Source organism: Rhinolophus hipposideros (genome assembly GCF_964194185.1).
Source record: "Rhinolophus hipposideros genome assembly, chromosome: 5".
Taxonomy (NCBI): Eukaryota; Metazoa; Chordata; class Mammalia; order Chiroptera; family Rhinolophidae; genus Rhinolophus; species Rhinolophus hipposideros.
This window is the reverse complement of record NC_138051.1, coordinates 58,563,888-58,580,822: the sequence shown is the minus strand read 5'-3', so window position 1 is coordinate 58,580,822 and position 16,935 is coordinate 58,563,888. Positions and strand designations below refer to the sequence as shown.

The window sequence follows — 16,935 nt, the reverse complement described above, 5'->3', positions numbered from 1 at the left end:
GTACCAGTTCTGGAGAGTAGATTTAAAATGTTCTCAGCACACACACACTCACACGAAGGTAATTATGTGAGGTGATGGAGGTGTTAACTAATCTTATTGTGCTAATCATTTCACAGGATACATGTGTATCTAATGATCACACTGTATGCCTTCGATGTACACAATATTACATGTCACTTATATCTCAATAAAGCTGGGGGAGAAAGTACCAGCTCCTCTTCTTGTTCTAATCTTGAAGTTGACATAGCCTCTTACTAAGTGGTTTGATCTTTTATTTCTATTCCCAGACCAAGGCAGAGAAATTTCTCCAAAAAGTCCTTGGGCATTGAGAAGCAATTTTTGGCTGAATCCCAGATCTATCCCTCGGATGCAGATCAAATCACCATCCTCAAAGCTCCCCGGAGGTCGTAGGTCGTATAGAATAAGGATTAAGAATGCCAATGTGGAAGTCAGACGTTTGAATTATGACCCTTGGAACTTGGGCTGTTTGAACGTGGGCAAGTTATTTCACCGCTTTTGCCTCAGTTTCCCCAAATATAAAACGACAGTAGTAATAGTACTGAACTTGCAGGGTTACTGTGAGGATTGCATGAGCTAATCTGTGTTTGTTGTACTTAACACCGTGCCCAACACCTAGAAGCATTCACAAGTACTGGCTGTTACCTGACGTGCAGCCTCCTGTGCAGGTAACACAGTGCAGCTTAAAATGTAGCCCCGAGCAGAGGCATAGCTAGGTGTCCTGCAGGTGTTCAAAATGAGAACGTGGAGGTTGTGGGGGAATTATCTTCCCTTCCATTAAAGTCTGGATGCTCTGCTTGAAACTCCAGGTAAATGGAATAATAAACCCAAGACTGTGGGAAGATGGTGACAAGTACTTTCCCTGGGATTTCAATATTTTAGATTAAATGATAATTCCATAAAGAGAGGGTTGGGGTTTTGAAAATCCTTTGCTGAAAGAGTCAACCTCTTTTCCCCCTAAATTATCATTATACAAAATAATTCAATATTAGGTGTCCATTATATTTTTAAATGGGTGGAAAAGAGGATATGAGGAATAATATTTTCTTGGTGGCCAGCTACCTCACGTGGGTGAGAGTGCCCGTTTTTTCACTTTACAACTTCTGATAAACTTCTACAGATTTTACCCTTTTAACTTAGAAATAGAAAAGACTATTTTGAAACTCACTAGAGAGTTTTCTTAGGAACCTCTTAAACTAAGTGGTTAGGTCCCCAGGCAAGCCTATGTGACCTATTAGTACAGCAGGTTCTTGAATAACGTTTCGTTCAACGTTGTTTTGTTGTAACGTTGATGAGATGCTCTAGGAACTTACTCTTGTTTATATCAATTAGACGATGGTAAAATTGGTTTTGTTATGCGTTGTTCCACTTCAAGTCACAGAAGCTATCAATAATGTTAAATGAGGACTTCGTGTAAAACTGAACCTAACCATCCAGGCATGGGGAAAGAAGAATCCTTTTGCTCTATGTGGCTCCAGTGGCTTGGGAATCACGGGGAGATAAGGGAAGCAGGGTAGCTTGCCAAGAAATCTCCCATATGGATGGGTTCCTTCTCACATCTTAATCTTTCTCTTTTTTCCTCCTGATAGATCCTGTTTCTTCCAGCCAGGATTTCTCTTCTCCTCTGGGTAGTACAATCACTTAGATAGGAAATACAGAGTAGTGACAAGGAGATGTGTTCCCCCACCCCTGTCCCCAACTCTGAGCATTACATAAGAAAAATAAGTACAGGAACAATGTACCATGTTGAATGAAGTTGGTCTACAAGATCAAGGCCCCAAACAGGAATGTAGTCTAATGAGTGTTATCAAAGAAACAGATGTAAGTTGAAGGTGAGTGGTGTTTTGTAGTAGGCCTAATGAGAGGGATCTCCTCCAAATAAATATCTACTGGGCTGACATTACGCATTCTGATTCAGAGGCTATGCTTTTAAAGTATAGGATGAATCACTCTAGTCTTTGGGTACAAAGTGGTTTTTAAAGGTTAGGAATGTATCCTTGAATTCAAATACAGTTTAAGGTACAATGGGTTAGAATATTGGAGAACACAGCAATAGTATTTATTCATCTCAAGTACCTCTCAGTAGATAATTAACCTGGGCCATGATAAAAACAGTTCTATTAGACCCATTTCTCTTGTGGCTAATGCTATTGTGCTACTTGCTATAGTATTTCTCTTTTGCTTCATTTTAAACAGAACACTTACTATAATATTGCAAGCATTACCACTTTTGTACCTGTTCCATTTTCCTCCTTGCAACAGAAATGCAACAGTAGTTATATGAAAGCATGAAGTTATATATTTCTACTTACAAAGATGCAATTCTTATGAAAATCTGGAGTGGCAGTCTAGATATATCCACTTTTGGGGAGGTTCCCTGCATCATCAATTATGAGGAGTGGATCTTTCATCCATAAGGAATACAGAGTTTTTCAGTTACTTCTCTTTTCTGACACATACTTGGCCCCACACTGGACATTTGTATGAATGATAAGGTGATCTGTCACAGAGAGTTCTAACTTTTGGGAGTCCATGGACCCCTTTGGCAGTCTGGTGAAGTCCATGATGCCTTCTCAGAATAATGTTATTATAAATGCATAAAATAATAAGCATTGGACACCAATTATATTGAAATACAGTTCTGTCCCTGAACCCCTTGTGCCTTAAACCTGTCGTAGAGCTGACTCCGTCTCCTCCGTCTGCCTAATTTTTAACTCATCAAAGTGGAATTAGTTTAGAAACATAACCTCTTAGTACGAAGTCAAACAAGTACCAAACTCAAGTCCACAGTTCAAATCCCCCATAGAGCAAAGGCACTGGATCAGCCCCGAAAGCAGGGCTGGTTCATTAGCAGGCGGCTGCTGGCCTGGGATGATTCCAGGCCACTACAAAGGATCTCTCCCTGCATCTCCCAAATCCCTCTTCTCCCTGTCCACTCATGCTGGAAATCCCTTAATAGAGTCTAACTCCTTTGGTTTAATTAAATAGAGGATTTACTCTTGTTAAAAAGCAAAAGCCCATGGGAAAGGTAATACTCTAAAGCCAAAGATTTTAAAATTTATTTTCAGCAGTAGAATCTATTTTTTAAATGCAATCTTAAATAGAATGCTGAAGTGTAAATAAACCCAAGAATTTAGTACCAATTTTATATGTTGAATTATATGTCAGTAAGTATATGTATTAGTTATATAAATTTACACATACATATAAATCAACACTAGAAATAATGAGGCCCTTTTGATGAAGGCAAATTGTGAAATCAAAAGCTATAGGTAATACCTGCAATCTTATACCCATCACAGCATACAGTTTATTTCTGTATTTTATTTTGCCTGCACAAGGTGGAGAAAATCCTCATGTAAGTAGATAAGTAGTTTCAAATAGCTAACAATTTGTTATGGTACTTATAATCTCATGATTGTCTTCAATTAAAATAATTCAGAGCCTTTAAGGAAGAGCAGGAATTTTTTTGTTTCAAAATAGAATCACTAACTATATCTAACAACTGCTCGTTTTCCTTAATAATTAAGCAGTAGTTGTTAAGTACTCAATTGGGGAAGATTTGACAAATAGATTTTGGAAATAATTTGAATCCTGACTCCCTTACTTATTCAGAACCTTAGGCAAGTAGCTAAATCATAGTCTCAGTTTCCTCAAATGTGAAATGGTTATAAAAATTGCATCTATTTTATATGTGTAAGGATTAGAAATGACAGCGTGCACAGAAAGCACTTAGCGTAGTGCCTGGCACACTTAATAAATGCTATTGTCATTGAAGGGTTGCATGACCAAAAGTACTTCTCAAATGTGTCTTATAAAATTTATGATGTTCCGTCATGTCCCATTTAAATTTCTTTTCAGGTATCTCAGCACCCTTCTCTTTCAGATATTCACTCATTTTCAAAACAACCTAATTTTATTTTGTATGCTGGGTCCAAATTTTAAGATGATGCTTTCCTGCTGATTTTTCATCTGCAGTTGTACACAAAGTAACATTGCAACCCTACAATGCCAAAGAAGATTGTGTAGCACATTTCAAATCAGGTAAGAACCAGCCCAAACTTAAAAATAAGAAATGAAACCATCTATAATGCTATATTATCGTGATGTAACACGTACCATTGTGTTGTACAGTTGACTAGTATGCTACACCAAACGTGTGCACCAGAGAACTTGTCTGGCTTTTAATGGATAGCAACACACATGTGCTGTAATACTACCAGTTAGCACTTAGTGAATGCTTACTAGGGGCATTAAGACCTTGACATGTATTGGCACATTTAATCTTGACTTATTTATTTGTGTGCTTATTAAAGGAGTTTATACGCACAGATATGAATTTTAAAATATGACTAGTACAAAATGCACTCTATCTAATAAAAACCACCTTTATAAAACATTCAAAAATACGTGTGCATGCACATACAAGTACTCATGTACATACACGTGCCCCTGTGCTCACGGTTAACCTGATAGCACAAATGAACCCATCGATGGTATCTAATGCATTAAAATTTGGTATCCAATTTAAGTATGTATGTATTCTTCTTTATTACACTTTAAACGATTTTAAATATTTATCATAAAAATGAAATATGAATTAAATGCTTACAGCCTCCCTGGAACTCATTGGAATTCTTTGTAACAACTTTAATACCAGAGCATTCAGCCTTATCACTTATAGTGAAGTATGAAAGGAGCCAAATCAGATCTTTATGTGAATGCACAGGTTTTAGAAGAAGGAAGTCTGAGATTTTGAATATTCATTTTTTCAGAAAGGCAGGAACCTTATATTATATGCCAACAATGTTAATATATTATCTGTAATCCACATAACACCCTTGCCTAGTAGGCACTATTGTCCTGACTTTATGTAACAGGAAACTGAGGACCCTAGGTGTTCAGTTGCTTACCTGGGTTACACACCTGGAAAATGGCAGCTAGTACCCAAACTCTGATCCACTCAACTCTAAACCCTTTCCACCACACCAGACCACCACCCATTGAGCCTCCCTATTTTAGAAAGCAGGAAAATGAGGATGAGCAAGGTAGAGTCACTTGATTCTGGAAACAGCTAGTTAGTGGCAAGGCTGTTACAGAAACCCAGGAGCAAGGGTGTTGCGCTAGGGAAATAAACTCTTATCAGATGGCCTAGTGGGAGGGTGCCCTGTGCAACCAGGCTACCAGAGGCCAGGGGAATCGTTACTTCACTTCTAGACTCGGCACCAGGTTATATAGCTTCACTGCCGATGCTGGACGGATGAGGAGATAAATCAGACCTCTCTGCAGTTCCTACTGTGCAAAACTCTGCTTGGTGCGGTGGAAGATTGGAAAAACAGACAACAAGGTCCCTGTCCTCATATCTGTATGGGAAAATGGCATCACCATAGGAAATATTAAGCAGAATCCCTGGAAGGGATGTCAGTAATATTCTGGTTCTCTCCCTTGACCCCTAGAATAATATGAGTTTTAGATGTCTGTATAAAACACGGCACGGTACAATATGTGAAAATTGCCAATAGTTATAACTAATATTTTCAGAGCACTTACTTGTACCAGGAACTTTGGAGTGCTTTGAATGATCTCATTTAATGCTTAGTACAACTCTATGATATAGTTTTATTCTGGACATTTTACACATGAGGAAACGGAAGCTGTTTCTGGGACAGCGCCCGTCTAGATCCCCCATTCACACCAGACAGTCTGACCCAGAATGACTCTGCTCACAGCCAAAAAATGCTTGAAGTTCATTCAGCACAGGGTTGGTTTGGGAAGGCATGTGTGATCTTAGCATGGAAACTCAAGGTACACAGCCCTCTCAAGAAGTCAGAGAACTCATTACAGCTGGATTTTCTGTGACCATTATCTGATGAGGGTAGAGCCTCTGATTGCCTCTCTCCCCTCCCAGAGTCATGGGCTTTGGTGAGAGAGTCAGACATGAGCCAATGACAATTGTCACATCACTTTCTTCAGCTTTTCCAGCACTCTAAATGTAGAACTAAGATTCTGGAAAGCAGCAACTCACAAAGACGATACACCACCACTTCTGCCACCACCACCACTACTACCATCGTGGGGGGATACATTTTATAGGCTGTGAATCAAGAACACGAAAAGTCATTGTTTCTTTAAAGACTCTTTCTAAGCAACCTGAAGAGAAAGATCTCTTTCAATGACAGACCAGGGGATGTTGTGTGTGCCATCATAGTCCTTGGGTAATGACTGTGTATTATAAATAGGATATGGCATTTCTAAATGTCTTTAAAGCTATTTCCTTTTGTTCAACTAATTTAATTTACCACATGCTCCTGGGAAAAGGGAGAGGGATCAAGATGCTGACTCCACATTTCCTGAAAAAAATCAACATTTTTTTTAAAAAAACTGCTCTCAATGAAATTACATCTGATCGTTGTCTGCTGGCTCTCTTAAACCCTACCTCTGTCAAAATTCTGCCCCGGCAGGTGTGAGAAAGAATAGATGCAGAACTTGAGTGAATACCCACATCTGTTTTTGGAAAAAGAGAACAGAAGCAGCACAGAAGGAAGTAAAAGAGATAATTGCTGGCTTGAACTACAATACATTTTACTTGTGGGCAGAAGGCCAGCTTACAGCAGGCGGAATATGCAGCCCATCTTATTGGAATTCAGGGGTGGGCCTCCATTCTTGTCCGGAGACAGCTGTAAACCAGCAGCCCATAGCATCCCAATCAGGCACCGAGTTTTGTCAAGGAGTGCTGATATGTACAGAAGCAGCTTTGTCTGCTTCCACTGCACCCCTGCCTAGTGAAATGACAGTCAATCTCTGATTCCAGATGACAAGAACTGGATAAAAACTTAAAACAAATGGCGACCTTTCAAAAGATTAATTTGTTTACCAACAAAATGTTCCCTGTTTGTCATCTGAGATGGGGTGACCTTCACTTTCCCATATCTAGGCTGAAAGGATGCTGACTACAGTCATCTGTTAACTCCATCTCAGCAATTATTCCCTTTTTTATTTTTAGTGACAAGAAGGGTTTATTAATTCACTCTGCTTCTTGTTATGGTTTATAAATGCAACAAGCTCATTCTGAATTACTGCAGTGTAACATCAATTTGTTTAAATCTAATTCTGCTACCATTGCCAAATTATGTTGTGACTGTAATTGTGGCCATATGCATGGGCTTAAAACACAATCATGTTTTGAAATGGCCCTTCTTTCTCCGCCCCCCACCCCTTACCCCCACCCCTTATTTCTGGTGCTTCTTCTAATCATTTGACATTAACACAATTGCCTCACTTTCCATTACTTTATCATTTCAGAAATGAATGTGCTTTCAGTGAGAGGGATTACTATATACACCCCCAAGTGAAACAGTAAAGAATGAAACTATGATTTGTGAAGTGTGATTGCTACCCAACTAAGTTAGTGAAAAACACTGCATAACATATGACTCATAAAATCTAGAAATCATAATAGTATTAAATTCCACCTCATGAATAAATAAAAGATTCTAAGTTTACATTGCATTCTATATTTATTTATTTGGAAAGTGGGACCAAAGAAGTAGTATAATTCTACAGCAACTCATATCTTGCCAAAAAGAAAAATGTTTTTATGATTCTTTTCTAGGTCATAATAGTTATAATCAGAGTTATTTGTGCAGCAATTCAAAGCAATGTTTTGTTTGGCTATTTTGTTATGCATTCATAATCGTTCTTTTAAAATTCATGTTAACAGATACATGTTGCAAGCCTTTCAAGAAACCCTTTTTATTTAAAAAAAAATAAATCAAAGTCAAGTTTTCTGTAGATGTTTTAATGTGTTTCATTAGAAAGTCTAATGGGAACTAAATGTCAGTGAGTAAGTATGAACAGTATCAGAGATCTCTTCTTGTCTTCCCATACCTTCAAGGCCCTACTCGAACACCTGATAGAGGGTTTATTATTATTAATGTTATTATCTGGCAGATTTAAGATATTGGAGAAATCATCAGTAACTTTCACTTTTAATATTTTGTTCTAAATTGATTTTACTAACAGAGTTATAGGATATAACATTCTGAAGGCACTTTTTTGGGGGGCGGTGAGTGTGCGTCTGGTTTATATGTGTTTTCAGTGCATTAAAATCTTTGCACCAGCCCCTTATTATCAGGCAGGATACACCTCTTCACAAAATGAAGAAAATACCAGTTTCTAGGAACTAATAAAGTATATGAGCTACATATTCAAATTTGCTCCTTCAAAAAATGTCTAAGATTATTTATAGGCATTTGACAAGCTGTTCAAGTTTCAGAAGTAAGGAAACACATGGCCCTCAGCAGCAAAATAATAATCCCCTTTGAGTGTTTCAAGTAGTTCTAAAAAGCGATTAGCCTTGATGCTTCTTCTCTAATTAACTATGCATCACGACACTAGACACATTGCTTCGAATTGGGTAAGTGCTTTTAAAAACATTTTTATAAGTGGTAAATCACAACTGTATTTATTCCTAAGTGCTATACGTGATGTTTAAAACCAAACACTTGAATATTTCTTTTATAGGACCTTTTGCACAATGCTTCTGTTTTATAAATCCAAAATGAAAATACTGTTTTCAGTTAGTACCATCATATATATATATATATATATATATATATATTATATATATATATATAATATATATTATAATATATATTATAATCAACAAAAAACAATAAGGTCAACTATTTCAATTGAAATGCCAATAGTTAATTTGAGTAAATTGTACCTAATGTGCATACATTTTAAAGTGCTCTTCTGTACAGTTTTATGAGTCAGGTTTTATGGGGAAACAGGATCTTTCATACAATAAACAAGTACATATTATCTATGTGTTAGATAAGACAAAGAGCTTTCCCAAATCCTCTGCGTTCCAAGTACATGGGCACAATATTCAACGCACTCAGCCTATTTGGGAATTAGAAAAAATACATAATAAATGACAAAGATTTTACCCCAAATTTTGGATGTAATTTTTGGCTTCCTGTTTATGTCTGAATCCTCACTCAGAATCATTAAAGCAAAGCATAATTCTCTGTAAATCTAGAGTTCTGCCTTTTTAAACTTCAATGTTCATCAGAAAAAGTTTGCATAAGATAGAGCTGTTGCCTTGGGCTACAAGTCCTCAGCACTCCACTAGCTAAGCTAATATTAATTCTAGATTGAAGGGGGAAAACCAACAACAACAAAAGAGAAATCTGCTTCTGTCTCTACAGCCAGAGAAATAATATTTTTATTTCAAGGGCTTTGGGCTCATGGGAGCAGATAAAAATCCTTTCACATTATTCACTGTGACATTTTAAATAAAGTTTCAGCAGGAATAAAAATACCTAACTTTCTGGTCATTTCTTAGGCTATAAAAGTATTTCTATGATAAAGTGCTCTTAAACCAAACCTGTTAGAATAACATAAAGCATATGTAAAGAAACTAAAAATATATTACAGGGTTACATGAATGAAGTAGGCAGTTAAAAACATGTAGGAAATTTGGAAGATTAATCTAAGAGACTATTATGCTGGTTAGAAATGGTTTTGCAATTTAATTCTAAAATTAATCTGGTTTTTAGTTTTGATTTCACTGAAGTATACATTTAAGAGCTTTTGAGAGAAGCCAAAGGTTAAAATGTATTTAAAAATGTAAAATGTCACCTCAGTAATTGTTTTCAGTATTAGAAATGATTTCAAATAAAATAATTTCCCAATTAAAATGAAGCATTACTCTTAATTCTCCCAAGAAAACCCCACAACACAGAAGGAGTCCAGTTCTTCCTTTGGGACACTTATCAGCAAGTCAATAGCAAAAATAGGTAGACTCTGAAATCCCTTACTGCAATCTCCATTTGATTATTTTCCCTCTTATCATTTTGCTGACCTAAAGAATTAATCCCTGTTTGTTTCAGATTTAGAATAATCTAATTACATTTTGTGTATTGTATAAGTAAGTATACACCTTTGAAGCTGATACTATGCTGTTTCCTTTTGATTTTTCTAGTGGTAAGCTACTATCAAATAAAATATTTAAAATTTCTCTATTAATCCTCTTTGTTGTTAAATTACCTCATCCTTGTTAAAATTATGGTACTTGATTATTTAGGAACACCAAATAAAACAGAGAAATTTGAATGAGCTACAAATGGATCCTTTAAAAATACGTTTGCATGTTTTAATCATTTCTAATTATAAACAGAATGAAAGCCACTCCATTTCATTTTCAAAAAATTCTAAGGACAAAAGGATCAAAATCTTTACTTAAAATCACACTACTAATAGATGACTTTTAATCTTTAAAAAAAAATTAAGAGCTCATTAAAACAACTCATTACTTACACATGCTTGTCTCTGATTAATATATGGCAAACTGATTCCATAGTTCGCATTTACAGCAGCTCTGTGGTGGATGTTTTCAGGATCCTGCATGATTTTTACATCCAACCCTATCTTTCGCTGAAACAAAGAAACAATGAAACTTTCATGCTGGATGAACAAAAATGCTTACTAACATTTTATATCCTCAAAGGAGTATAAAGTTCTTTGAAAATAATTATTTTAATGTAATTCTCACTGGAATATATATATATATATATATATATATGTATATGTATTTAGTTCTTTTGTTTATGTTGTTAATTGTTCTCTTTTATTCACAGAAAAGGAACTTTCGGCAGATTTTCCTCCATGTATTCTATTGCTCATACAAATACAGCCACAGACAGCATTTATTTTCTCAAAAATAATGCTAAAAGCCAACCAAGGTGGACAAAGGACTAGAATACCTGATCTTAATTTATTTTTAGCTTTCCAGGTCAAGGATTTTGCCAATGAAATCTATACTACAAACACACAGGTAGAGGGCTCCCTTGGTCTGTTAATGTAGCACATTCCTCAGGGGATATTTACAGGTAAATTTCAGTTTGGACTTGGTAAATTTACCACAACAAATTTATTTACTTCTTTCCAGAGATTTTTTTGCTAACTATAGGAAAAATGTATGCTTTCGTTAGAAAAATAAATAAATAAAAGCATCTCATTTGAACCACGTGTTTCTCATTTTAAATAGTTCAAATTAGTTACAACTGAGATGCTTAAATAGAAACCACCAGGGTGGGCGGCACAGTGGTGGAGGAAAGGGGCACCGGCTCGATGTTCAGACACGGGTTCCAGTCTTGCTCTACCCTAGACTGCCTGTGTGTGACCTTGGGTAAGTCACTTCCCCTCTTTGGAAGTCAGTTTCTTTATTTGCAAAATGTGGCCGTTAGACTTGATGGTCTCTTGAAGAACTATTCACCTTCCCCCGAACACACATACCACCCCTGCTTTATCATTCTATGATTTGATGCTAAAAGGTAAGCTGACACTTAAGAAATATGGTATTACCAACAGTTTTTGAAGTCTTGTGACTTTTTCACTGTGACATAATTCATATACTATAAAATTCACTCCTTTCAAAGCGTGTGATTTAGTGGTTTTTAGCTGACTCACAAAGTTGTACAACCATCACCTCTCTTTCAATCCAGAACATTTTCATCACCCCAGAAAGAAACCTTATACCTATTCACAATCACTCCCCAGTTCCTCCTCCTTCCATCCCTGGCAACTATTTATCTACTTTCTGTCTCTTGGATGTGCCCATTCTGGACATTTCACATAAGTGGATCGTAAATATGTGGCTTTTGTGTCTTTTTAAAAAGGAGATGTGATCAATGAAAATACCTGATTTCCTTTCAACTAAGTGTCTTAGTTCTGAGGGTGATCTGAGGCAATTGTTAAAATGGTTGTAGGAACCAGACAGATTAGTTCATGATCCAGTTGTTTCTTTGATTGGAAGCATTCATAAATGGGCTGAGGTCAAAAGTGAAGGGGAAGACTACAAAAACACAGAATGCATGCTGTCTAGTTTTTTCTTAATACAGATTCCAAACCTTCCTTTTATTTTTTTAATAGCGTTTTTTTTTTAACTAAATCTCCAAATAACTGCACGCAACTGTCTTCTTTATTTAACCCGTGCAGGGACACAGGTAGCCAGTAAGGCCTATCTATTCCCTTCTACTTGAAATACACTTGGTGACAAAAATAATGTTGTGCTTAATTATAAATGGCTTTCCCTTCTGTGGAAAGCCATTTATTCCTTCCTACTCTGGGGTTTTTGCATGGAAGCTGAGTGCCTCTTTTATTGAAATTAATACCTGAACATAATTTTTTCCTTCTTAATTAAACTTTGAGAATAATTTCCATTCTACTAAGACTCGGGAAATTGCTAAAATTGCTAATATGTATTATATTGACTGGATGTGGTTTCTGTAATTAGGCTGTTTTTAAAAATCTGTGTTCTAGATACAATTGATGGTAACAGCTTCATCTCTCAGGTCTAAACCTTGTTAGAACTTTGTAATCCTGGGATTATTGGCTCAGTGAACCAGAGCAGCTTTCTTAGTTGTATTATGCTCTATCAACTTTGTGTGGCTATAGGACTGGTGTAGGAAAAAAATGATCAAATACAGAATTATTGTTGAAACTGACATTAAAATTCAGTTGTTTTCTGCCCATTTTTACATTTCTGTGGCCCTGGATACAGGTATTTCTGGTAAGAAATTGAAATGTAAATAGAAATGAAGGGTTATAATATCAATTCTTTATTAGTTGGTTTCTAAAGCAATGGGAAAGGTCCTTTAAAATGATTAATATTCTAATATTTACTTTTTGGCACCAAACCACATGTATACCAAAATAAACATATGTAGCACACATGATTTAATTTCCCTTTAAAGAGCATATTAAATGAGTCTATATTTAAATAATATTAACATATCAAACGTTTTCACTGAAAATCACTACCAAATACATTCATAACCTAAATTTGTCTCACAAACCATCTATAGAGATGTATAGGAAAATACTTATAAGCATAAGCAGCATTATGAAACTCAGTAATATGATTTTTCAAGAAAAACAATTATAGATTTTTAAAAAATTAGTCATTCTATTAAGCAGAAAAGCATGCTCTGGAAGATGATCTTTTTTTTTAACAACAGTAAGATAGATATTAGAAATAATTTCAGACATTTTCCTTAAATTGGTCAAGAAAAGACATCAATTTATTTGGTCTATGTGGAGTCACTAAACAAACTAAAGTTCGTATTCTTTCCTTTTGATAGTAATTACAAGCAGATATATCAAATGTGACTCTCATTTAGACTTTGGTTTGTAAGAACAAAAGTTATTATCAGAGCCAATTACTGTTTTACCTACATGGCTGCACAGAAGCAGGGAGCTCAATTTTCATCTCATCAGTGATTTTGTGGTATTTATTTTATTACTATGCCCACAAAGCTACATAAGAAGGAAATAGCTTATGCTATTAAAACAAGGGTTTGAACATAAGAGGCTAGGGTTTCTTTTAGAAGAAATTCTGAATTAAAAACACTAGGCAGCATGTAATGCCAGCTCCCTAGACATGGGCAAACCATAAAATGACATACATCTGAGCAGTAGATCCCACACAGAGTAATCAAAATTGAAATGCTTCACAAGCAAAGTTGAGACAGGCTATTTACTAAGTTACAGTATTATCAGCATAACATTATTCTCAACAGTATTTGCTACAAGTAATGCCTTCTAAAGTGTATATTGCTTAATATCATATTCCCACTGGTTAAGACATCTGCTGTTTAATCTCAAAACCAGAAAAAAGAAAAAGAATCCAGTCTCTTTTAACACTCAGATTCTTTCAACCACTATTACATTTAATGGAAGAACAAAAGACTCCAAGTCCTGGTTCAAGCCCTGTGCTCTAGATTTTTTATTTACAAAACTGGCTAATAACACTGACCTTAACAGAGCTGTTTGTGAGGTTATGACTAATAATGGATATTAAGTATCTTGCAGATTATAAAGTACTATTCAGAAGCCAACTTGAAAGGGGCTTGTACTGGTCAAAAAATAATGACTGCAATGGATAGAAACACTTCAAATACATAAAAATTTACAAGTTCTTAATACTATTTCTCCATCTCCCAAAAAACTTTAAATTGATAAAGTAATCGTAAAGTTGATAAATAAAAAGAATCAAGCATCTATCCTGCTTTTACTGAAAATCTATTTTTAAGATTCACCAAAGAGTTGATAAGGGAAAATTCTACATATAGAGGCTAATAAAAACAAGTACAGAAGGAAAGATAGAATTATAAAATCACCACTTTGCGATCACCCTAATGAAATAACGTATTTAAGTAAACATCAATGGTTGCTAATACGATTAGGTGAAAAGTGGGGAACTGTGAAGGGTAGATCAAGCTGGTATTACTTGCACTCACTGATCAACCTTCACATCGTTAGAAGAGAAAAAAGAGTTTGCCTCTTGATGTGCTACTATAAAAGGAAATACACAGCACCACCTATGAAGTATCCAAAAAGATGTTACCTGAATCTGATCAAGCGTCTAGAGAAAATGACTAACTTACAAGTATAAAAAATACTAGGGACAGAGGAACATGTAAAATGACACTATAAGATTGCACTCAGGCAAATCCAGACTGTGGGAAAAACCGATATGAAAAATGATCTGGTTTCTAAAACCAATAAACAACTTTTTTTGTTTAAACGTGGGAAACTGCTATGGATAAAATGAGTTACAACTGCAATATGTGGACCTTGTTCACATCCTGATTCAAACAAACAGCCGTAGAAAGACAATTTTAAGACAAATGGAAAACTGAACATGGACTGGGAATAACGTGATATAAATGCGTTTTTTAACTTGTTAGGTGTGATCATGTGTTGTTTTTTTTAAAATCCTCATCTGAAGTATTTAAGAGTAAAAATTATATGATGCCTGGAATTTGCTTTAAAAGACTTCACCAAAACCAATAGAGGGAATAGATGAAATAAGAATGGTAAAATTGTAGCAACTGCTAAAGCTGGGTGATGGTTACATGAATTGCACTTTATTTTTGTGTCTATTCAAAACTAAATTTTCTTAATGAAAAGTCATATTTGAAATTAAAGTGTTATTAAAACGTAATTATTCATATTTTATCATCGCTTTAACGGTTACATCCTATGCTCTAGATATCCCCTCTCTCCTCCCTACTCGGGGTATACAGGGATCAACACTCACACATCACTTAGCTCCAAATCGTTCCTAAACAGCCCAGCTGCCACCTGACCGCCTCAGGTTGGCAAAACCTCACGACCTAACTACTATTCAGATGTGCTCATACCGTTTTCTGATTCCTACAGGAGTTGAATTGGAAAATAAGAGAAAGTTTGGGGACACAGCTAACATTTATTCAGCTCCCATTTTGTGCCAGGCATCATGGTAGGTGAGTGTTGTCATAATCTGCCTGAGTTATTTTAGTCGTTAAAATGACAAAAGGGAGTATGTGATAGTATCACTATTTTACCAGTGAAGATCACTGGTTAAGTGATTTCTCAAGGTCATGCAAGCCACATGTGGGAGTTAGGACTTGATTTATGTCTGTGTCTCCAAAGTCTCTTTCCATGATAACATGCTGCCACATTATAAAGAAATGTTAGTTGATACACTCTTAATTCAACTTCCTGTCTCTATCAGATCCCTCACTCTCTCTCTGATACCCACAGGCACTGCTTTGGTCAATGCCCTCATTGATTATTATGTAGACCTCTGTGATGGCCTCTAAGATGGATCTCCTTGCCTATAGTCCATTCTCTGCATGACCTCCAGAGTGACTGAGCCTCTGATGACTAATTGAAATATATCTCTGAACTCTTTAAAATCCTCTAATAGTTTTCCTTAGGGTGGCATGAGCTGGCCCCTTCCTAATTCCAGATTGCCATAAGTTCTCTAAATAAAATACACAGGATAATGGGATAGAGAATACCTTAGATATAGTACCTTAGATACAGCCTCTTGGAAGAGATGACAATTATACTGAGACCTGTAGTCATGCAAAGATCTGGGAATGACTGTAGAGTGAGGAATTAATCATTAATGAGGGGAGAGCTGCAAAAGCTAAGGTCTTAATAAGATGCTGGCCTGAATATGGGAAGGCACACTTCTTCCATTATGACAAGGGAGAAGTCATGATGTATAAATCCAGACAGAACAATTGATAAATTGGATAATGGGAAGGTTAGGATTAACTTTCTCTGCACATAACTAAAAACTGGAAAAATATTGCCTAAATAAGACAAAACTGACTCCTTTCTTGTGTATGAATTCCAGAGATAGGCTGTTCAGAGTTGCTTTGGAAGTCCATGAAGTTGCTAGGAGCCAGGCTGCTTCCAGCTTAGCATTCTGCTGTCCCTAATGTACGGGCCTCATCCTTCTAGTCTAACATAGCTGCTCGACGTCCAACCATCACAGCCTCAGTCCAGGGAACTAACAATTTCTGCCACAAGCATGTAATCTAATCTAGCTCAGGAGGAAAAGGATAATAGACAAAAGTGATAGTGAAATAATGAGGGGCCAACACTGTTGGAGGTCCTTACAGTGTTGAAGAATTGTTGGAAGAGCATATCATGCGAGCTGGCCAACTAGGACAAGAAGGTCAGAGACAGCTGTGCCTGAGACAGACTGGATGTACTTACTATTAGAACAAAGACCAGGCGTTAGGTACACACCCCTAGCCCTTCCAGAGCATTTTGTTCCCCAAATTGCTATCACTGCACTCACCATACTACCTGTAAAATGCCTGTCTACAGAATGGGCGTTCATACAGCACTGAGACTTACATCTCCGGCGCAGAGCACACAGTAGCATGGAAATGAAAATATTAGAGAAAATGAAATAACACGTGATAAAAGACATATTTGGTAGTCCTCTGTTTGTGTTATTTTTACCATGTGCCACAACGACACTGTCCTCAGATCCATAGCACTAGTGTGCCCAAAGAGGCATTCCGATTTGTATGACACATGGGCCAGTTACTAACTCTATGA

At 36.3% G+C, this 16,935-nt stretch overlaps 1 protein-coding gene across 1 annotated transcript in view; it reads right to left on the bottom strand.

Annotated features, from left to right (window-relative positions):
• The window catches only part of IQCH (IQ motif containing H), a 186,276-nt gene that overhangs the window by 135,792 nt on the left and 33,549 nt on the right, over positions 1–16,935 (bottom strand). The window contains exon 5 of the mRNA XM_081047437.1: positions 10,345–10,461. Within this exon, the coding sequence (XP_080903563.1) occupies positions 10,345–10,461 (117 nt within the window). The remainder of the gene's footprint in view (positions 1–10,344; positions 10,462–16,935) is intronic.